At 44.3% G+C, this 22,106-nt stretch overlaps 1 protein-coding gene across 1 annotated transcript in view; it reads right to left on the bottom strand.

Annotated features, from left to right (window-relative positions):
• Positions 1 to 126: 126 nt before the first annotated feature.
• Positions 127 to 22,106, bottom strand: part of NEB (nebulin) — a 96,706-nt gene continuing 74,726 nt past the window's right edge. Inside the window, exons 123-152 of the mRNA XM_085067186.1 lie at positions 21,994 to 22,098; positions 21,066 to 21,170; positions 19,833 to 19,937; positions 18,976 to 19,086; positions 18,398 to 18,508; positions 17,351 to 17,464; positions 17,131 to 17,235; positions 16,612 to 16,716; positions 16,397 to 16,501; positions 15,522 to 15,614; positions 14,326 to 14,418; positions 13,119 to 13,211; positions 12,548 to 12,640; positions 11,452 to 11,544; positions 10,878 to 10,970; positions 9,945 to 10,037; positions 8,374 to 8,466; positions 7,850 to 7,942; positions 7,419 to 7,511; positions 6,817 to 6,909; positions 6,047 to 6,139; positions 5,201 to 5,293; positions 4,793 to 4,885; positions 4,447 to 4,539; positions 3,997 to 4,104; positions 3,540 to 3,723; positions 2,884 to 2,976; positions 1,817 to 1,969; positions 1,476 to 1,585; positions 127 to 723 (exon numbers count right to left, since the gene is read on the bottom strand). Coding sequence (XP_084923312.1) covers positions 550 to 723; positions 1,476 to 1,585; positions 1,817 to 1,969; positions 2,884 to 2,976; positions 3,540 to 3,723; positions 3,997 to 4,104; positions 4,447 to 4,539; positions 4,793 to 4,885; positions 5,201 to 5,293; positions 6,047 to 6,139; positions 6,817 to 6,909; positions 7,419 to 7,511; positions 7,850 to 7,942; positions 8,374 to 8,466; positions 9,945 to 10,037; positions 10,878 to 10,970; positions 11,452 to 11,544; positions 12,548 to 12,640; positions 13,119 to 13,211; positions 14,326 to 14,418; positions 15,522 to 15,614; positions 16,397 to 16,501; positions 16,612 to 16,716; positions 17,131 to 17,235; positions 17,351 to 17,464; positions 18,398 to 18,508; positions 18,976 to 19,086; positions 19,833 to 19,937; positions 21,066 to 21,170; positions 21,994 to 22,098 — 3,183 coding nt within the window. The 3' untranslated portion in view covers positions 127 to 549. The remainder of the gene's footprint in view (positions 724 to 1,475; positions 1,586 to 1,816; positions 1,970 to 2,883; positions 2,977 to 3,539; positions 3,724 to 3,996; positions 4,105 to 4,446; positions 4,540 to 4,792; positions 4,886 to 5,200; positions 5,294 to 6,046; positions 6,140 to 6,816; positions 6,910 to 7,418; positions 7,512 to 7,849; positions 7,943 to 8,373; positions 8,467 to 9,944; positions 10,038 to 10,877; positions 10,971 to 11,451; positions 11,545 to 12,547; positions 12,641 to 13,118; positions 13,212 to 14,325; positions 14,419 to 15,521; positions 15,615 to 16,396; positions 16,502 to 16,611; positions 16,717 to 17,130; positions 17,236 to 17,350; positions 17,465 to 18,397; positions 18,509 to 18,975; positions 19,087 to 19,832; positions 19,938 to 21,065; positions 21,171 to 21,993; positions 22,099 to 22,106) is intronic.

Genomic DNA, 22,106 nt, shown 5'->3' on the forward strand with positions numbered 1-22,106 from the left:
CTGCAGTAGATGAAGCATAAAACCGATGTGTTCAGATGTGAAATAACCTGTCCAGACCTGGATCCTTCCCACTTCCTTCCTGGTTGTGGGATCAGTTCCCTTTTCCAGCACCAGTGACTCCATCCATACTGCAGAAACCTCAGCTTTATTCATCACTAATTTACAAGAAATCACAGCTTTTGCCCCCAGAACAGTTGCAGAACACATTCATGGGAGCTCAGCAAGCAGGAGCAGAAGGGTGGTTGCTTTTCCGTCCCCAGATAAATTGGTTTGAAATACAAAGCTTAAACGTGGCTTATATGGAAAAGGAAGTGATAAGATCCAAACCTTTTAGAATAACCCAGAAAATTCGCTGGGGGCAAGAGTGAATAAAGTAATGTGTGTTTTAGTGTTCAGTAACAGAATGTTGGAGATTCTGCATTGTGCAGATTCTGCATTTTCCAAACCTGAAATGTGGCAGGTGGGTTTTGCTCTGCAGTTCCTTTGTGTCATGGCTGAGGGGACAGTGAGGGACAGGAGCAGAGGTGTCCCAGCCCCGCAGGGCTGAGCTCACACAGCCTCGACGTAGTTGGCAGGGAGCATGCCAGTCTTGCCTGTCCTCTGCACAGTGCCATACATCCAGCCCTCGTCGATGGCCTGCACGTTGACAATGGTGTCCCCATCCTTGAAGGACACCTCGTCTGCGTCAGCTGCTGTGTAGTCATACATGGCCCGGAATGTCTTCTGTGGGGACAAGGGACAGGAGGGACAGGGTCACACCCCAGGGGCCACAGAGGGGACAGAAAGAGACAGAATCAAACCCTGACATGGGATAGAAGGGACATGGTCCAACCCTGACATGGCCTGGAATGTCATCTGTAGGGACACAGGGGTATGGTCAAATCCCAACGACTGGGGAATTGGTGTCACTGCAGCCTCTGGCTGCTCCTTTGAATCTCCTGGCTGTGGCTTCTCCCTCCCTGAGCAGCTTGGTGACCTGAGTGCCACAACCCCTGGGGGTGCAGGTGACACTGACTGAGCCAAGTGTCCTCAGGGTGCACTGGAGCAGCAGCAGCTCCAGGTGTAACTTCAGTTGTTGCCTCCCAGCAATTTTTGGAGGCAATGCCATTCCCACTGCTCTGTATCTACTCCAGAGTCAGTCTCTGAATTTGGGAATGTAAATTCCCAGTTGCTAAATGAGCATTTCTTCCCATTCCTAAATTTGCAAGTGTTAATTAGGAAGAAGAGCTCATTCAGAGTTTCCAAGTGCAAATTCCAAGTTTCCAGGCCCAAGGGAGGATCTGTCCCACTTCATCACTCTCACACCATCACCTGGTTCCATACAGCACTTCATCCCCGCAGGTTGAAATGTCACCAACTCAGTCTTGGATTAATTAATAACAACTAATTAATCTGTCCCAGGGGCTGTGACCCCCCCAGGCCCCCCATGCCCTCGGGGCTGTGTCCTGAGCCCAGGATCAGTCAGGGACACTCACCCCAGCAGTGGAGGGGTGGGAAGGGACCGAGGACACCGTGGTTTGCTGCGTGGCCACCGAGGATGAGCGTTGCTGCGGCAACTCGATGGTTTTCACCTGCTTGTAGCCAACTGCAAAGGGAGGAGAGAGCGTTTGGGGTTATTATGGGACTGTGATGAAGCTGTTCTGGACAAAGATCAGGGATGCACCACTGGGGTGGGGCAAAGGCACTTTAAAATGCAGATTTACAGCTGCTCGTTGTGCACAATTCAGCATTTTGGAGATGTGGCTTTTCCTGGCTCTGGGAACTGCTGACCATGAGCAGCCAGGGTCCCCATGTGTCCCCCAGGGTGTCCCTGTACCTGTGGCCGTGGTGGTGAAGAAGCCCCCGTTGCTGTAGTAGGACAGGCGCTGGTCAGTGCCCTCCGACGGCTCGGATTTCTCGTCGGCAGCGCCGCTGATGCTCAGGGCGCTGGCGGAGCGGGAATGCTCCCTGCTGCGGCGCTGCGCCTGGACTGGGGACACGGGGACACAGGACAGTCACCACCCTGGGTCAGCCACCACCCTGGGTCACAGCCACCACCATGGGGTCACACAGTCACCACCCCTGGAGTCACACAGCCACCACCCCTGGGGTCACACAGTCACCAACCCTGGGCTCACAATCACCAACCCTGGGGTCACACAGTCACCACCATGGGGTCACACAGTCACCACCCTTGCAGTCAGGAGCTCACAGAACCCTCTCCAGAATCATCTCACAAAATCCCAGCCAAGCTCCATTTTTTCCATGATCACAGTGTAATTTTATGGTTCCACAGTGGGATTTCCCACTGCTTTTTAAGCATTCCATGGGCACCACACTGAAGTTCTACTCTTCAATATTCAGTGGTTTTATTCTTTCTCCAGCCTCTTTCCCCTTAGTCCTGGCTACTTCCAACATTTTTGTTCTAATTATCCTTTGCTTCTCTTCCTGACACAGCTCTGAACAATCCCCAACATTTTCTACTATGCAGGTATTTTTCCTCTCAAAGAGGAGCTAAAAGAAAGGTCACTGAGAACAGCATGACAGTTGTTTCAAAAGGAAGCACAGGTTTTTTATCATGGTATTTAAACAATATGTAGATATAAACATATGTGGATATATACATTTGTGGAGATATAGATATACATTATACATTTATAATACCCACATAAAAAATATGTGGATATATGTGGATATAAACAATCCTCCTCACACCTGTGCTGGGTCATTTTACAGAGTAATGTTAATAATATATTTTTTTGAATCTAACTCAAGCTGGTGAGCAGCAGCTACAGCCAATTCCTCCTCAGTCCCCTGTGTCACTTGTGAACTCCCAGCCCTGTTTGGCACCCAAACCCCACCTGAGCAGGGTTGAAATCCCATTTTTCCCCCCATGGAACACACCTGAGATCATGTGCAGACTGCGGGACTGGATGTTGTCCTCGGCAGGGTCGTAGTCAAAGACAGAGCCTGGGTTGGTTCTCCACACTCGGAGTCCTGTGGGAGAAGCAGAATTTCCTGAGGCAAGGCTGGGAATTGAGCAGCTCCAGGAGAGCCTGAGCAGCAGGCTGGGCAAAGAGCAGGAGCTGTGCTCTGCCCTGGATCCCCAGCAGTGCCCAAGGCCAGGCTGGACAGGGCTTGGAGCAGCCTGGCATACTGAAGGTGTCCCTGCCATGGAATAGATGGGCTTTAAGGTCCCTCCAACCCAAACCAGCCTGGGATTCTTTGAAAAATCACCCTCATTTTATAAATTAGTGTTTCTCAATTCTATAGCACAGATTTGGCTTTTTTGCTATTAATCTACAGCAAGGCATTTCTCATATTATTCTCTAATACACATGAAGTTAAAAATAGAAGTAAGAAACATCAACCCAGTGTGACATTATAAAGGCAAGTCCCAGGTGGTTCACAGCTGCTGCAAGAGAATATTTTCAAAAAGGACTTTCATGAAAACATCTCCAGGGATGATGAGTTTGAATAGATATGGCTGAGCTAAAATTCAACCCCTCCTCCAGCTCTGCTCAGGGAAATGCTGTCCCCAGGTGCTTGTGAAGCCTCACCTGTGAGGTTCTCCTGGTCCTGATCCACACGTTTCCTCTCCATCTCCACCACCCTCCTCTGGATGCCCCTGTAGCTGATGTCACTGAAGTCCTGCATGTTCTTCTTGACGCGCTCCGTGATGGGATCAGTGACCACAGGCGTGAAGCTGCCTTTGCTCTTCTCAAAGTCCTCGTGGTACTTCACCTGCAATTCCAAACGGGGCTGTGGGATTCCTGCCTCCCTCCAGGGCATTTCCAGCTGGGAACACTCCCAAACTTTGGCTTTCCCATTCCTGAGGGAGCCTAAGCCCAAACTTGGTGCTCGGATAACCAAACCTGGTGGGACACATTGTCCTCGCTGCCATTATTTGTATTATTATTTTTTACATTATTTTATATTATTATTTTTATATCCACCCATTTATATAAATATGAATATTTTATTCCCAGGTGAAGGACCCCTCTGCAGTGCTCTTACAGTGGAGATGTGTTTCTGGGTCTCCCTCACACGCCTCATCTCAGGAGTATCCAACACATAGGCAGCTTTTCCTTGGACTTGCTTTCGGAAACTGTCGGAGTAAAGAACCTGCCAGGGGAGGAGGAGGACAGGATTTACCTCTGGAGCACCAGGCTGGTAAAGAAGGGTCTGGAGAAGGGGCAGTCTCAGAATTTTATACATTTTTTTATGAGACTGTTGATGAAGAACCATGATTTTATGTATCATGGAGCATTATGGCAGTAATTTGAAATTTCACTGTTTACAACCCCCCAAATTAACACAATTCATCACAGAAACACTTGATTGCACCAGGAAGTATTAAAAAATCCCCTATGGTTACTTCACCCTTGCAAACATCTCCCATCTGAGTGAGGATTTTAGGGCTGAAATAATATTTTTCTCTGTTTTCTCCCCCTGAGCAGCACCCACCGAGCTGATGTTCTCCTGGTTGCGTTTGGCTCTCTCCATCTCCGGGGTCAGTGGGGTTGGAGTTCCCTTGGCCATGTGCTCCTTGTACAGCACCTGCAGCCACAAACACAGGGACACAGCTCAGGGGGAAAGAATTCCAGCTTTTTCTGGGATTGGGGTTATTGTTCAAGCAAAATCAGCCCTGCAGGGAGGAAAAGATCTCGGGAAACAAAGCGGCTGAAACGTTATTGGCAAAAGGAAAATTAAAAAAAAATCGAAGGGAAAATAGGCAAAAATAAAAAACTGGGAAAATAAGGCTGAATTAGGTGGAGTTTGGCTCAGGATGGTTATTTTTGACACAAGGTACCGAGCTGATTTGTTCCTGGTTCCGCTTGACTCTTTCCATCTCCGGAGTGACGGGGCTGGGAGTGGCTTTCCCTAAACCTTCCCTGTATGCAACCTAAGACCACAAAGGAACTCAGTCACTGGGGGAAAACTGAAAAACTGGGTGTTACTGGGTTTAGACTCAACACCAGCCGTTAGGAAAGGGGGAAGAAAAATCAGGAAAACAATATTCACAAGTTAAACCACAAAAAAACCTCCAAAATCCTTTAAAGTGATAGTACTTTTTAAGAGGTGACTTTGGAAAGAAAAAGAAAAAATTAGAGGGTTAAAGAAAAGCAGGCAGAGTGAGGTTATTCAGAAGTGCTCTGTGAGATCCTCGGGTGTTAAGCACTCCAGGGGGAGGTGCGGGAAGCGTTTTCCTGGGAAATACCGAGCTGATGTGTTCCTGGTTGCGTTTGACCCTCTCCATCTCGGGGGTGACAGCAGTGGGGGTCGCCTGCCCCACGTTCTCTTTGTACAACACCTGCACGACACACAACAGGGACCCGAGGGCTGGAATGACCCCAAAGCACCATCTTTCCAACACTCATTGTTATTTGGTTACCAGAGTTCAAAAAGGCAAACGTTTAGTGCTGCCAGGAGGGGTGAGAAAAGAGGAGGAGCAGAGAGGAAAGCTGGGTTTGGGGTTAAGGCTCTATCCAGGCTCTATCCAGAGGCTCAGGAATGCCTCTGGCCCTACTGAGCTGTTCTAGAAATGCTTTATCTGCTTTTTTAGCCATATTTGAAGCCATTCCTGGCCTTTTTGGGGAGGGAGGTGGAAGTTTTGTTGCCTCTCTGCCCCAAATGAAGGTGTCAGGGATGGTGTTTTCCTCTGAAGTCAAATCCGCCTGAAAATCCAGTGGAAGTCGAAACACTAAACACAGAGAGAAACCCGAATATCCCTGAAAAACCTGGACTTGTGAAGTGTCCCTGCCCAGGGAATGAGATGGGTTTTACATCCCTGTCAACCCAAACATTATTCCCTGATTTCCAAGGGATCCAGGCTCTTGAGATTGTCTGGATAGAACCCACAAATTCACAAACAAAACTGAAAAAAAGGTCTAAAGTTCCGGATCACACCATTAACACCACAGTAATTTGGGTTTAGAAGGAGCAATTAATGTGCAGAAAAAAAGAAATACACCTCTTTTTAAATGAAAACCAGCTTTGAGTGGGAGTTAGGCTGTTACTTGATTAAGCTGAAGCAGAGAGGAAACCAGAAATCTCTGGGAAGTACCGAGCTAATGATCTCTTGATTGCGTTTGACTCTCTCCATCTCGGGGGTGATGGGGGTTGGGGTCACCTTCCCCACATTTTCCTTGTACAAAACCTACAGGATACAAGGGAGTATCCAAATGTCATTGAAAAGGAAAAAAAAAAAACCAAAAAACAAAACAAACTCAAAACCCAAAAAACAACCGAACAAAAAAAACCCCAAAAGAAACAAACAAAAAAACCCCAAAAAACAAACAAACAAGAAAAACCAAACAAAAAACCAAAAAAACCAAACAAACTAAAAAAACCAACCAAAAACAATCAAAAAACCCACCAAAAAACCAAAAAGCAAACAAACAATCAAAAAAGCCAAACAAAAAACCCCAACAAAAAGCCACAAAAAAAAAAACCCCAAAAACCCCCAAAAAGCAGAAGACAGAAGAGCTTTGGAGTCGTTGCACTGAGTTAGAGCTGAGCACAGAAGGAGGAATTGGAGCTTTGCCATTAATCTGGGATGCAGGGATGAGCCCTGGCTGGAATCAACTGCGGGGAAGCACAGCTGGGGTAAGAAAGGGTTACGAAAATTAAATCAGGAGAGCACCATCCACCCGAAAAAAGGGATTTTTTCCTAGTAAATCCCTGCCTGGGGCAGCGTTAGGGAGCAGCCGGTGAGGTTTCTGTGAGCTCAGGGTGGGAACTCGGTGAGGAGTTAATAAGCACAAGTCGCTGATGCTCCAGTCGGGTTAAACACTTCACTCCGGTTTTCAGGAATGGTTTTCCTGCTGGAAGTACCGAGCTAATGATCTCCTGGTTGCGTTTGACTCTCTCCATCTCGGGGGTGACGGGGGTGGGGGTGGCTTTGCCTATGTTTTCTTTATACAACACCTGTGGGGCGAGAGAAAGGAGCCAGAGAAAGCGACAGTCAATAAACAGCTCTCCCTGCACAGTTCTTTTCCCTTGGATTTATTTTCCCGGGTGTTTTTAAAGCAGGTCCTAGGCACTGTTTTAGTAGAGGAGTAGTTTGGCAGCCTGGCTTGAAGTATTTGTGATAAATTCTGTAAGTATTTTTGCATCAAAGAGCACAAAATACCACCGGCGGGGCTGAGCACGCCAAGAAAATCGAATTAACTGCTCTAAAATAAATGTCAGCACTGCAGAGAAAAGGAGAGGAGGTTGAGGGGGTTTGGGATTAGACCAGGACATTAAAATCACTCTTAAAAACCAAGATGAACTGAACCAAGTTAACATCTCAACCTGAGAAAGCCGCGAGTGAGGGGTGAGCAAGGGACAAATCCACTTCTCCACACGGTTAAAAAGTGCTTTTCAAGAGTTAAAAGGTTTCAACAACTCCGCGTTTAAAGAGTTAGAGGGAAGTTTGGCCCTTGGCAAAGTACCGAGCTGCAAATCTCCTGGTTGCGTTTGACCCTCTCCATCTCGGGGGTGACAGGAGTTGGGGTTCCTGACCCCACATTCTCCTTGTACAACACCTGCACAACGAGAAACCCGTGAAATCCAGAATTCCCTGGGGAATGGGAGATCTCAGCCTCCTGGGCAGTCACACCCTCCCTCTTCCACGGGAAAAACAAAGAACTGTGAGCATAAAACCCCGAGGGATAAAGGGAAAAGGAAGTCGGAAAAGGGAACAAAACGGTTAAAATATCCAGGAGAACATCAAATATTTGTAAATAATTCCATCAGGGAAGAAGTGAGCGGTCAGGAAAACGCGGTGAGGAGGAGAGGATGTGTTGATGAGTTGATTAGGAGAGGAATTGTGGTTTTTTAACCAAGGTTGAGTGGAGTTAAAGGAAAACTCCTCCGGAAATACCGAGCTGAGATGCTCCTGGTTGCGTTTGACTCTTTCCAGCTCGGGGGTGACAGGAGTTGGTGTTCCTGACCCCACATTCTCCTTGTACAACACCTGCACAACGAGAAACCACCTCAAGATCCATGAAATCCCGAATTCCCTGGGGCATGGGAGATTTCAACCTCCTGGGAAGTCACACCCTCCCTCTTCCACGGGAAAAACAAAGAACTGTGTGTATAAAACCCCCAGGGATAAAGGGAAAAGGAAGTCGGAACAGGGAATAAAACTGTTAAAATAGTCACGAGAACATCAAATATTTGTAAACAATTCCAAAAAGGAAGTCGGAACAGGGAATAAAACAGTTAAAATAGTCAGGAGAACATCAAATATTTGTAAACAATTCCAGCAGGGAAGAAGTGGGAGGTCAGGAGAACGCGGTGAGGAGGAGAGGATGTATTGATGAGTTGATTAGACAGAAGAAGGAGAGGAATTGTGGTTTTTAACCAAGGCTGAGTGGAGTTAAAGGAAAACTCCTCCGGAAATACCGAGCTGAGATGCTCCTGGTTGCGTTTGACTCTTTCCAGCTCGGGGGTGACAGGGATGGGAGTGCCTGAGCCCAGCTGCTCCCGGTACAGAACCTGCGGGGACAGCGCGGGGTCAGCCAGAGACAGCGGGGAACCGGGAATAAACGGGAAAAAACGGGAATAAACAGGGAATAAAACCGGGAATAAACCGGGGAAAAAAGGGGAATAAACCGGGAAAAAACGGGAATAAACCGGGAATAAACAGGGAATTAAACGGGAATTAACCGGGAATAAAACCGGGAATAAAACCGGGAATAAACGGGAAAAAACCGGGAATAAACCGGGAATAAAACCGGGAATAAACCAGGGAATAAACCAGAAAAAAAAAACAGGAATAAAACTGTGAATAAATCGGGAATAAACCAGGGAATAATCCGGGAAAAAACGGGAATGAACCGGGAATAAAAACGGGAATAAAACGGGACACGGAGCCTCTGCTTGGGGAGAAAGTTTGGGATGAGAGGGAGGAATGAAATCCTGATCCGCACAGGCTCTGCTCAGCACCTGCAGGAGAAGCTGTTGAAGTGTAAAAACGGAAATGTAAAGTATAAAGAATAACAAATAAAGTAGTTGTGGTTCCTCTCCCAGCCCAGCAGATCCCACAGCATCACCCCAGTGTGAACACCCAGGCAAGGTTTAGTTCTGGTGGGTAAAATGAGTAAAATGGGAGAAGTTCACTGCACAGAACGAAAGTGAAGTTGGGAATAAATAAGGACAGAGGGCGAGGGTTTAAGAGTTTAAAAAAAAAGGATTGTTGGGACTAAATGAGGAAAACAGGGTGGGTTTTTAAGGGTTAAAAAAAGGACTTTTGGGACTAAATAAGGTAAATAGAGTGGATTTTTAAGGGTTAAAAAAAGGACTTTTGGGACTAAATAAGGAAACCAGAGTGGATTTTTAAGGGTTAAAAAAAGGACTTTTGGGACTAAATAAGGAAAACAGGATGGGTTTTTAAGAGTTAAAAAAAAAAAGGATTGTTGGCACTAAATAAGGAAAACAAGGTGGGTTTTTAAGAATTAAAGAAAAAGGATTGTTGGCACTAAATAAGGAAAATGGTGGGGTTTTAAGGGTTAAAAGCCAGGACTTTTGGGACTAAATAAGGAAAACAGGGTGGGTTTTTAAGAGTTAAAAAACAGGACTTTTGGGACTAAATAAGGGAAACAGAGTGGGTTTTTAAGAATTAAAAAAAAAGGATTGTTGGCACTAAATAAGGAAAATGATGGGTTTTTGAGGGTTAAAAACCAGGACTTTTGGGACTAAATGAGGGAAACGGGGTGGTTTTAAGAGTTAAAAAAAAAGGCAATCACACTCAAAAGGTGGAATTCAATTACTAAAACGATGTAATTAAAAAAAAAAATAAGAACAATGTAAGCAACAATTATAAAGGGAAAAAAAAATTCTGAGAAGGACCAGGATATTATTTTTTAGGTAAGTGAATTATAAGGAAAGAAGAAAATATCGTTTTGTGGGTTAAAAAGTATTTTAAAAATAGATTAAGAGGGATTTGGTTTTGCTGTTGAAATGCACGAAAATACCGAGCTAATGTGTTCTTGGTTGCGTTTGACCCTCTCAATGTCAGGGGTGACAGGGGTGGGAGTTGCTCTCCCCAACTCCTCCTTGTACAACACCTGTGGGCAGTGGGGAAAAAAACACAATCAAAGCAGCACCAAAAGCACTCAGAGCAGCACAGAGGGGAGGCTGACATGGCTTGGGGTTAAAGATCCTTAGAAATAAAAAAATAATTTGAAATTTTGGTAGGATTGAGGCTGAAGGAGGGTGGATTTAGGTGGGATATTACTAATAAATAGAATTATATTTATATATTTATATGTATATATTTGTATTATATTTATATTATATTTCTTTATATAGCATTATTTTTTATTCTATTATATTTCTATTATTTGTTTAGAGTATATTTATAATTATAAAAAATATCTATAATTTCTAGTGCTCTCCTGTTTTTAATGGCACTTCCCTCAGCTTTCCACACATCCCAACACCCCCAAAACACTTCCAGTGTCTCCATGAAACATTTCCTAAAGGAAAAGGCACCAAATCCCACTCAGGAGGAGTCCAGGCACCAATTCCAGCTGATTTGCACATCCCACACCATCCCAGCAGGTCAGGGAGCAGAGCTCAGGGCACAGCCATGGATTTGGGGCAGGCAGGAAATCATGTTGATTTTATAGATGGGAAAAACAGGGAAAAAAAAAACAATAATCAAGGATTGAAGTGATTAATAAAAGGAAAAACAGATAAAAAAATGTATCAAGAAAAAGATGGGGATGAGGAATTTAAAATCATTAGTGGGATGGATCTAATCAAAATGAGTCAGTGATTATGGAGGAAAAAATGGCAAAACACAAGGAATGGGATGTTCTTGTGTCAATCAATTATTTTGGTGTTAAGATTATTTAAAAATGGATTAAAAGGGATTTTTTGGTTTGTTTTGAAATTGAAAATACCGAGCTAAAGTGTTCTTGATTGCGTTTGACCCTCTCAATCTCAGGGGTGACAGGGGTGGGAGTTGCTGTCCCCAACTCCTCCTTGTACAACACCTGTGGGGCAACAGGGCAGTCAAAAAGAGGCAAAACCACTAAAAAAAATTCTGCATTTCAAGGAGGGAATTCATGGAATTTTATGCCCATTAAATGTACTAGAAAGCAGGAGAAATTGGAGAGCATGAATTGGTTATTCATTGTGATAAAGTCAGAGGAAGGAACAGCTGGGAATGCACAGCCAACTGACTGGAGAGGCTGCAAAGAGAAACAAAGTGTTACAGGAAGGGAATTCAGCAAATTATTTAAAAATAGGTTTAAAAGTGCAAAACAGCTTAAACTTCAGAACAAAAAATTAATGCATATGAAGCATTGAGTGTTAAAATTTTAAGAAAAATCTTTTTTAAAAAAGTATAAAAATATAATGCTTGAAAATAGCAGAAAGGGGATGGTTTTTTTAAGTTAATTTGGGAGCATTTATAGTTTGCAGGCATTAAATAGTTAGAGGGAATTGGGTTTTTCTGCAAGGATCAACAGATACCGAGCTAAAGTTCTCCTGGTTGCGTTTGACCCTCTCCATCTCAGGAGTGACAGCAATTGGGGTGCCAACCCCCAGCCCCTCCTTGTACAACACCTGTGGGCAGCAGGGAGGGGGAAAATCAAATAAATAAAATAAAATGAAAGGGGAGGAAGGAGGAGGACAGGGAGGAGAGAGAGAGAAGAGAAAGAATTGAATATTGCGAATTGTGAAGTGGGAAAAATAGAGTTTTGCCAGCCTTGGTCAAAGTTGAGTAAAAAAACCCTCAGTAAGAATAACCAGGGAATGTCACTGTCACCTCCCCCAGGGCCAATATTCCAAGGCACCTGAAAATTCCCTGGCAAAGGGCTTTCCCCACTCCAACCACAGATGTGGCAGCTTTGCCTCTCTGAATTCCAGCCAGGCTGAGGGAGCTGCTGGCAGCCCAGGCCAGGGAAATGTCCCTGAGAGTCCCAGGGATCTGAATTCCGAGTGGGATTGGCGCAGAGGGAGCCCAGATGGGTCCCAAACGAGCACAGAAGTACAGAACAAAGGGATGACAGGCTGCTGCTTGGAGTGGATGAGTCAGGAGTAGACAGACAAGAATCCACTCCTGCAGCAATTTCCCATCTCCACGGAGTGTTCCTGATGTTCCCTCACTGCCACGAGCTGGGAATGTCCCCTGGGGACACAGAGAGCCCCAGCACAGCAGAACAGAGACACCTCACTGCTTCCAGCCCAAACCATCCCCTGATCCCAGAACTCAGGAAGGGTTCAGAATCCTTTTCTACGGGCAGAGCTGAGGCTGGAGGGCTGGAAGGGTGGGCTCTGCTCCTGAGGAGCAGGGACACCATTCCCACCGTTTATATTTCCTTGGGGAGTAAAAGAAGGCCCTGCCCCAGTGATTTAATCAATGAGGAGGAAATCTCCCGGGTGGAACAACAGCATGAATTGAACTGAGGGGAAATGGAACCAGTCGGGATGCTGACAGAGGTTTAGTGGTTTGAGTAAGGAAGGATTGCTCCCAGCTCCCCAGGGATGGCAGGGATGTGACACGGAGGAGTTAGAGGGGTTGGGTTGGGCGTTGGGAGGGAGGAGGGTGCGGCTGATCGCTCAGTACCGAGCTGATGTGCTCCTGGTTCCGTCGGACTCGCTCCATCTCCGGGGTCACCGGCGTGGCCGTGCCTGCCCCTAAACCCTCCTTGTACAACACCTGCGAGGGACAACAGCATTGCCACAACAGCCCCGCTGAGCACAGGCCAGATCCCCCAAATCCCACTGCTCTGCGCGTTCTGGGCAGCGTTAGGATCGCTCGGGGATCATGGCACACGGTCCAGAGGCAAGGATTAAGGACAGGCTGTGCTGGATTATTCTGCTGGATTATTCTGTCAATAGGGCACTGCAGAGAGGAGATGAAGGCTCAGGGAAAAAACACCACAACTCCAAAGGGATGTTCTGCTTCCCAGCTTAGCTCAGGAAATGCCAGTGTTATTTCCAGGCAGTTTTGTTCTCAGGAGAAAAGCAGGTGAAGGTGTAAATCCCCCAAAAGCACAGTCAGTGGAAGATCAATGAGTTAAAACCCTGCCAGGGCACAGCCAGGACTAACCCCCTGAGGAAGAACAAGGTTAGGGTGTTATGAGCCCAGGATTATAACAACAGCCGGTTGTTATAAGTCCTGCAGGTGTAAATACCGAGCTAATCTGCTCCTGGTTGCGTTTGACTCGCTGCATTTCGGGGGTCACAGGGGTGGGGGTGCCTGTGCCCAGCTCCTCCTTGTACATCACCTGTGGGACACAACACCACGGTGAGACCTCCCTGGGGACATCCCTGACCTGCTCACTGCCATTATAAACTGGGGTTATACACAAATAAGGGCATCATTTACATTCATCAGTATCTTTATAAGCACAGTCACCACCTCAGAGTAATTCACCTTCAGTGGGTCTCCATGTAAAGGACAAAAATTTAAATATTCTGCTGAGCCAGCCCTGAGAGGGACATTTTGTTTTTCATCTGACTTTAGGAAATATAATAGAATTGCTTTTCAGGCAGTCAGCATTTCTTTATGGGATTAATAAACAACTTTTTAGAAAATTGTTCAGTGCACACAGATTTCATTGTGGGCTTTATTAATTTTAATTCTGTGCCTGTTTGTTTGCACAACTACTTTACTTCGGGTTAAATCTCTAGGAAGAAAAATAGCTGAGTTGCCACTCATGTTAAGAGGTTTAATTTCATTTATAACTACTTGATTTTTTAAAAATTGTATTTTTCATGAAAGGAGATGTTGTGGAATAACCCCAACCTCGTGGGAATACTGAGAAGTGCATTCACAGCTCTTCTTGAAAATAGTAAAATACTTGTACCAAAACAAACCTGGCACCAAAACAAACCAACAAAAAAAAAAATTCACTGCTTGATATCATTGAAACAAATAAAGCAATTCCAGCAAGGGAAAAGAACCTATGGAAAAGGTTAGAAAAACTGAGGAATCATTTGGAAAAACTGTTGTGCAAAGTGAGCTGTGAAACACATGTGAAATCTCCACTTGACTGGATATGGGAAGGTTTTGTTTTCCCTTATAATTGTCACCAAAAAAGGCTCCAATGGTTATGTTTTTTTCCTTCCCCACAGAGTTCTGTTTTCCTGACAGAACTCTTTTCTCCCAGACAAACTGTAACACATCACCTGGGGGATTTGGGGATTTTTGTTCCTAGCTCTGTGTTTAGAAAAGATCACAGAAGGAACACAGCAAGTGACCGACTGGGATAATTCCAGTAAAATTCAAGTATTTCAATTCCCTGATTTCCAAATCCCAGCGATTTGGGAGAGCTGGAGCTTTGCCAGCAACAAAAGGCTGGAGCAGGGCATGGATGGGGCAGGAAACAGGGAAATTACCGAGCTGATGTGCTTCTGGGTCTCCTTGACTCGCTTCACCTCGGGCAGGTCGGGAATGGGAGTTCCTTTGCCGATGCTCTCCTTGTACTTCACCTGCAAAGGCACAGGGATTAGGGGAGGGAAGAGGATTTGCAGGGAAGGAGTCAGTGGATGCATGAAGAGCTTTATCCTGAGCTCATGGAGAAGGAAAGCTTAAAGGATCTCATGGATTTCGGCACCTTCCCCTCACCTTCCCAAGGGATTTGTGACAAGGCAGATCAGCTGTTGAGTCACTGGGAATAAACTAAAAGGGTTTGTTAAATCCTTTAAACCTGATCCTATCTGGCCTTTCTACCAACCACAGGAGAATTTGGGATGTGTAAGAATCCCTCATGTTTCACAAAGGTGGGAATCATCATCACACAACATTTCAGCTGTGACTGTGCCATTGCATTTCTGCTTTGATAACAACAAAAAAAGCCTTTCACGAGAACATTTGGAACATTTCGGACACATCCTGCATGAACAAACCGGCAGCAGTGTTAGTGCATGACACTAAATGACATCAGCACTCAAAAAAAAGCATGGAGGAGGTTTAGGAGCTTTGAAGTAAAATTAATAGGTTTAATTATTCCAATTTTAGAGTGCTGTGACCTTTTAGATAATGTTGAAGTTTGCAGGACAACACAAATCAAAAAAAAAAAACCAAACCCCAAAAATACCCTAACAAAAATAAACAAAAAACCAAAAAAACAAAAAAAAAAACAGAAAATTCAGTCTGAGCAGAGTAAAACACTTTTTCCTGGGCGATGGTCACACCCTGCAACAGGTTGTGGAATCTTCCTCCTGTGGGATACTCAAAACTCAACTCATCCTACAGCAAACTGCTCCAAATAGATGATATCAACACATCCCTCCCAACCTAAACGGGTTTTATTTTCTGTCCAAACTATATCTGGGATGAGATCAAAACGACAGCAAGATCTTCCATGGTTTAGAAATGGGTTGTGAGTAAGAAATGGAACGTTAATCATTAGAAAGGTTACTGTTAAAGTAACGAGGTTGGAAAAAACTTTCAGAAAGTCACCCTGGACTGGGTGGGTTATTGCCAAACCACTGTTAGAAAGATGTAAAGAAAAGAAAAATAGAAAAAAAAATATTATTTCAAGTTGAATTAGCAGTGGTAGAGTGAGTATCAAAAATCAATTCTTGTGTACCGAGCTGATATGATCCTGGGTTTGTTTAACTCTCTGCATCTCTGGGGTCTTTTCAATTGTAGTTCCAGTTCCAATATCTTCTTTATACAAAATCTTAACGTTCAGAATGAAGACAACAAGGTTAAGCATCCAAAACACAACATTCTTGCTCCCAGACAGTGGATTTGGACACAGCAGAGCAGCTGAAAGCCAATCCAGAGGATCAGCTCTGGTCATGGCCTCTCTGAAGGTGTCCAAAGTGAGCACCATTTGTGGAAAGAAAGAGCTGATTTTTCATATTTAATGCACTTTAAATAGAAAGTAATTTGTATAAGAAATCAAATTATCAAATACATTTCAGCAGAACATTCCTGGGATACTAGAAGGAGCCCATGGCAGGATGGAAGAAGATGAGCTTTAGGTCCCTTCCAGCCATTCCACAATTCCACAATCAAAACATTTCTGGGCTAATTTTAGGATTGAAGACAATTATTTGCTGTAATTTATTTTATGCAACCATTTTCCACTTTGTCATGAGCTTTGCTAATGGTGCAGGAGGCAAAATGCCAAAGGAGACTTGAGGAACTCCATGGACACAGAACTGGGCAACAACTCAGCAGACAGAGCACGAGGGGCAGCAGGACAGGGAGGGACTGACGTGGGAACAACACAAGGGAAAATGGATATTAATTAGCTTAATGACAGGAGGGATTAACTCTGTCACAGCTGTGCATGTGAAAGAGGGCAATCACCCCAAAAAACAGCAGGGAAAAGCACTTTGTAAATCCCTGCTAAACCTACTGCACCTGTGAGAGAAGCACCAAAAATGGTGATTTTATTAGAGGTATTAATCTCTATTTTTTTGAGCTGAGAAGTGAGGACAGAGGTGACCATACCGAGCTGAAATTCTTCTGGTTCTCCTTCACCCTCAGCATTTCTGGGGTGTCCTGCACCACTGTGACTTTCCCTTTACTGTTCTGCAGGTCTGACTGATATTGAAGCTGTGAAAAGGTGAGAAGTCAAATGTCACATTTATGCTCTACAAATTTACTCACAGTTTTCTTCAAAAATGAGAAAAATACGGGTGTTTTTAATTTATTTCTGTACTTACTGTGCTGAAGTTCTTCTGATTCTCTCGGACTCGCTGCATTTCTGGGGTGTCAGCCACAGGCACGTAGTAAGGCATGCTCTTCTCTGCATCTTCCTTGTATTTTTTCTGATGGGAGACCCCAAATGGATTAAAATAGAAAAACACAAAAGCAGCAAGGAACAAACTGGAGTTATTGATTGCTGAGTAATGCCTGTTTTTCTGGAGAGGTGAGCTCTTCTCTGCCTGACAGAAACTGAGATTATGCCTCTGTGCAAGGTTTATTTTAGACAGCAGGTTGTTAAGGAGTAGGAAAGTAAGAAGAATCTGCTTTAAAAAAGAATTAGCTTTGCAAAGCAAGAGGAATTATTGTGTCATTTGATACAGTAGTAAAATTAATTTGATTATTGCTGTAGAACTCCAGAACTCTGGCGAGTTTTGCTCCCTGGCATCTCCTGAAGGTTGTGAGGTGGTTATTTGGGTGCTCAATTAGTATTTCCTGCAGTTCCCACGTGAGCAGGATTAATGGATCACTCAAGATACCTGGCTGGAAAGGTTCTTGACCTGCTGGGCATGAATAATCTCTGGAGTATCAACAACACTGGTGTAGTTGGCTTTCTCCATTTCTGCCAATTGTTTGTATTTGATCTGTCGGGCAAAGCTCACGTTTAGGGGCCTCGAGCATCTCTGCACAACAGCTGCACTGGTTTATCCAGAAAAACCCCAGTTTTCCCCAAGGAAGGGCTCAGGGAAGCCCACAGACCTGGCTGGCGATGTCGGTGGCATTCTTGGCCCTGACGAAATCTGGTGTTTCCAGAGCCAGCTCGGTCAGCCCCTTGCCGCGGATTTCCTGCTCCAGGGCTTTCTTGTACTCCTTCTGCAGAGGGACACAGGAGTGGGGCATGGCATGGCATCACCTGCACAACTGCAGCTGCACAAACACACCCCGGAGCAGGGCAGTGCCAGTCCCAAAGCAGGGCAGTGCCAACCCCAAACCAGGAGCAGTGCCAACCCCAAACCAGGAGCAGTGCCAACCCCAAACCATGGCAGTGTCAACCCCAAAGCAGGGCAGTGCCAACCCCAAAGCAGGGCAGTACCAACCCCAAAGCAGGGCAGTGCCAGCCCCAAAGCAGGAGCAGTGCCAACCCCAAAGCAGGAATAGAGCCAATCCCAAACCAGGAATGCCACCAATCCCAAACCAAGAATATTACTAATCTCAAACTAGGAATACCACCAATCCCAAACTAGGCATACCACCCATCCCAAATCAAGAATAGTGCCCATCCCAAACCAGGAATACCTCTAATACAAATTCATAATTATGCACACAAATTACACAATTTCAGATTATTTCAGCATGTGCTTCATGATTTAAATCTTGGTTTAGTCCCTTGACTAATTAACTAAACGAGTCCCTGGAGTGACTGTTGGTCCCAGCTCCTGTTCTCCATCTGAATTCCTGACAGTGACTGATGCTAGGAAAGAGCTCACTTTACAGTCCATTTTGATCCTTAGCCACTCATCCATGTTCTTTTTTTCTCTCTACTCAAGAGTTTCTAGGGGATGATGAAGTTCCCACCAGTGGAAGGACAGGGTTGGATGGCATATTGGGAATTAGGAATTCCTGGCTGGGAGGGTGGGGAGGGGCTGGGCTGGAATTCCCAGAGAAGCTGTGGCTGCCCCTGGATCCCTGAAGTGTCCAAGGGCAGGCTGGACAGGGTTTGGAGCAACCTGGGACAGTGGAAGATGTCCCTGCCCAGGACAGGGCTGTTCCATCCACTCAGGCATTTTCCAAACAGCTTTTCCATACCTCGTTCAGGATTTGAGTTGCATTCTTGGCTCTCAGCATGTCTGGAGTCTCCTCCAAGGCTGTCAGTCCTTTCCCTTTGACTCCTTCCTCCAGATCCTTCCTGTACTCTTTCTGCAGGAGAAAGAGAAGGGGAAAAAAAACTGCAAAGCCAGACTCAAAGGGAGTTTTACACTCTGTCAGGTCATTGCAAAAAATTAAAGAAAACGAAAGAAAAAAGAATTCCAAAAGCTCAAAAAGAAAAAAAAAAAAAAAAGAAAAGAAAATAGGAAAACAAGAAAGAATTTTGTAGAGGGTTATGGAAGAACTATTCCAACAAAAGATAGGGATTATTGTGGAAGATAAATTGCCAAGGCACACACATATGAACCAGTTAGGCTGAGGGAAGTCAGAGAGGGACAGGAAATGGGAATACAGTTAAAGGACAAGGAATACATGTCCAGGGCAAATTAGCTCACAGCACAAAATGGATGTAAACATGCTCAGTGTGGCTGGGAAGGAGAGTGGGGAAGAAGAAGTGGTGCTGGGAAGGCTGGAATTGCTGCAGGAGGCAGAGGGAAGGAGCCCAGAGGAGCTGATACCTCACTCGCTATTTTGGTGGCGTATTTGACATGTAAGAGGGATGGTGTGACCTCCAGGCCAGTGAGGTTCCTGCCCTTCATGGACTCTTCAAAGTCCTTCTTATATTCTTTCTAATGAGAGCAAGAAGAAGAGGAAGAAGAAGAAAAAAAAAAAAGAAAAAAGAAGCAAAATAGAAAATATTTATTACAATATTTTTCATTCTGTGCAAAGCTGGGAGGATATCAATGTTTAGTTGATGCTAAATGGGCACCTAAAGCAATAAATCCTCTTTCCACCAAAATTTGTGAAACAGCTGATTGCTTTCCAATGAAACCTGATCCTGCTTTTATTTTTATTTTTCTCCTGATTTGTCTATGCAGAGAAAACATTCAGAGGAGCACAAGGACTAATGGCCTTTCAGAGCTGCTCTGCAGCCTCCATCTGTGCCAGAACAGGATTATACTGCAAATAAACATCAAAAAAGCTGCTCAAGAAAAGGGGTCAGGGAATCAAAGAGTTTCTCAAAAAATGGAGTTTTGAGGTAGAAAAAAAGTAGGGCAGTTTCTGTGTCCTGTGATAACACACAAACAATGTGTCATGTTGAAAAAGTGAAATTAATTTCATACTACATTGCTTACTCAAAGATCTGTTTAAGCCTCTTTAACTACCAGCTGATAAAAATTCCAGATAAATCCACTTCATGACAAGAAAGTGTCATGAATGTTCAATGCAGCATTTATGAACCAATACAAAGAAATCTGATTTAATTTCTCAGTCTATCAGCATGCACAAGATGAAGTAGAATTGCCTATTAGATCCCCATTAAAGTTTAATAATTAAATTTGAATTTTTTTCAGTCTGTCAGTATTGATTTTACCTCGCTCTGCATGAGCTGAGACTCCTTTGCAGTCAGGTAAGTGGGAGTTTCAAAGTCCAACATGGGTTTTCCTTTTTCCTTCTCATACTTTTCTCTGTATTTCACCTGAGGAGAAAAGACAGAAAGTCACCTTCCTCAATAATAGAACTAATTAATTGAGTAGTAAGTGCCTGCTGTCAGCAGTTCTGTGGTAAAAAATTAATGTCTGATATTGTTTGCCTTCCTGAAATCTGTATTATTGACCAGAAAATGTAAAATTTGGTGTCCAGGAAGTCAAATGTCTACAAAGATGAAGAAATTCCTGCTCCAATCCCATTATCCAGATTTTCAGAGTGCTGAATGAGGAAATGCTGTGGCCATGGCTGAGTCAGAGTCTGATCCCAAACTGGAGCAACAAGCACTGATTTAAAATTTAACTACAACCTGATGAACCATTTCCTTTGCTGTGTGACCTTTTTGCCCTTCCATGCCTTGAACATCCCTGGAAGTGTCCAAGGCCAGGCTGGAGCAATTTGGGATAGTGGAAGGTGTCCCATGGCAGGGACAGGATAATCCTTCATGTCCCTTCCAACCCAAACCATTCTGGAATTCTGTGCAGAGCATCAGAACAATCAGCTGTGTCCCTTGGTGTTCCAGCAGTAATTTCTCCATTGCTTTATAGCCAAGAAATACTTGGAATAGAGAGGATCAAAGACCAAATCAGACTATAAATATTAATCTCTGGAGTGATTCAGCATTTTATTCAGGAGGGAAAAACTCCTGATGTGTTTAAAAGCAGCAGGAGGTGCTGTTTTGGTTAAAGCAATTTTGGATACAGAAAATGAGAGCAGAGCTCTCCTTTGGATCACTCAAAGCAATTGGAAACACACTGTCAGCAACAACCCTAGCTCCTTCAGTTCCTAGTTTCTGTGATTTCCAGGTTCTTTGTTCCTATGGAGAAAAAGATCCTCATAATAAGTGTATTATCCTGTGTAAAAATATCCATGTGCAGCAGAGGGAACTGGGATTGACTCTGGAATGAAGGAATCACACAGAGATTTTATCTGTCTATTTAGTGTTTTATAAACTTGCAAATGGGCAGGGATTTCCCCCTGGCTTCCTTCCCCAGGTTAGCAGTGTTGGTGAGGCAGAGAGGCACAGGGAATGTCCCAGCCTGGAGGATTTACTGGGATGATTTTGGCAGGATTTGGTGCTCAGTGAGTTGGGATAACGACAAACACACGACCAACTTACATGGCTCTGGAGCTCTGAGGCCTCCCTGAGGTGAACCTGCTCAAGATTATCTGGCACCACATGGTAGTGACCCTTACTCTTCTCATATTGCTTCTTGTACTGGTACTGAAGGGAAGGTGTCAAAAATCATCTCAATCAAAAAAAAAAAATCCCTCAGCAAATTTACTTCTTAGGTCCAATCAAAGCAACACGTCAATGGAACATCAAAGATGAATTAGAAATGCAAGAAGTGAAACAAAAACCAAGAAGTTTAGAAGTGGCATTGGGGGTTAAAGATTGAACAGTTATGTTTTTTTATGGGTATTTGGATTGCAACAAAGGTTGTCTCGAAACCAGGATTAAAAGAAGAAAAAGAAAGAGAAAACACAGTGGGTTCATGAAAAGGCTGTACCAGGCAATAAAGGGTTTTGCCTTTTCTCATTAAAATGATCAATTATTTTGTTAGGCATAATTATGTATATTTGCAATAGGGAGTTGTTAAACAAACATGAAGTAAAAAAAAAAAAAAAACAGATAAAAAGTAAAAAAATTAAATATAGTAATCAATAAAAAAAGGGAAAATATAAAAAAGGTATTTGTTAGTGTAGTGCACTCAGTTAAAATGGCATCAAGAACCAATCCAGTAAAAATTATCAGAGTGTTTAAAATATTAGCAGTTCTGCACTCAGTTAAAATGGGCCCAAGAATCAATCCAGTAAAAATTATCAGAGTGTTTAAAACATTAGCAGCTAACAAAGCTTTCCCTTCCCAGAGAACAAAGGTGGGGAAGGCACTGGTTAAGGAGGAATCATTAGGAGACAGAGGAAGAGATCACTACCAGCTGATGTCCACACAGGTAACACAGGGAGCAATGGTTACAGGAGGAGCTAGCAGCCAGAATTCCAAGAGGAATTCCCACTGCTGAACTGTGGGATCACCCTGAGCTTACAGCACTGGCGAGTTGGCTTGTGCTCAGCACGTGGTTCATCAGCAGAGACTCCTTCATGTCTGTCACGGGTTTGTGCAGCTTCTTCAGGTCTGCCTTGTACTTCACCTGCAGGG

This window comes from Lichenostomus cassidix, chromosome 7, assembly GCF_008360975.1.
Source record: "Lichenostomus cassidix isolate B80296 chromosome 7, HeHo_3.0, whole genome shotgun sequence".
NCBI classification, from domain to species: Eukaryota; Metazoa; Chordata; class Aves; order Passeriformes; family Meliphagidae; genus Lichenostomus; species Lichenostomus cassidix.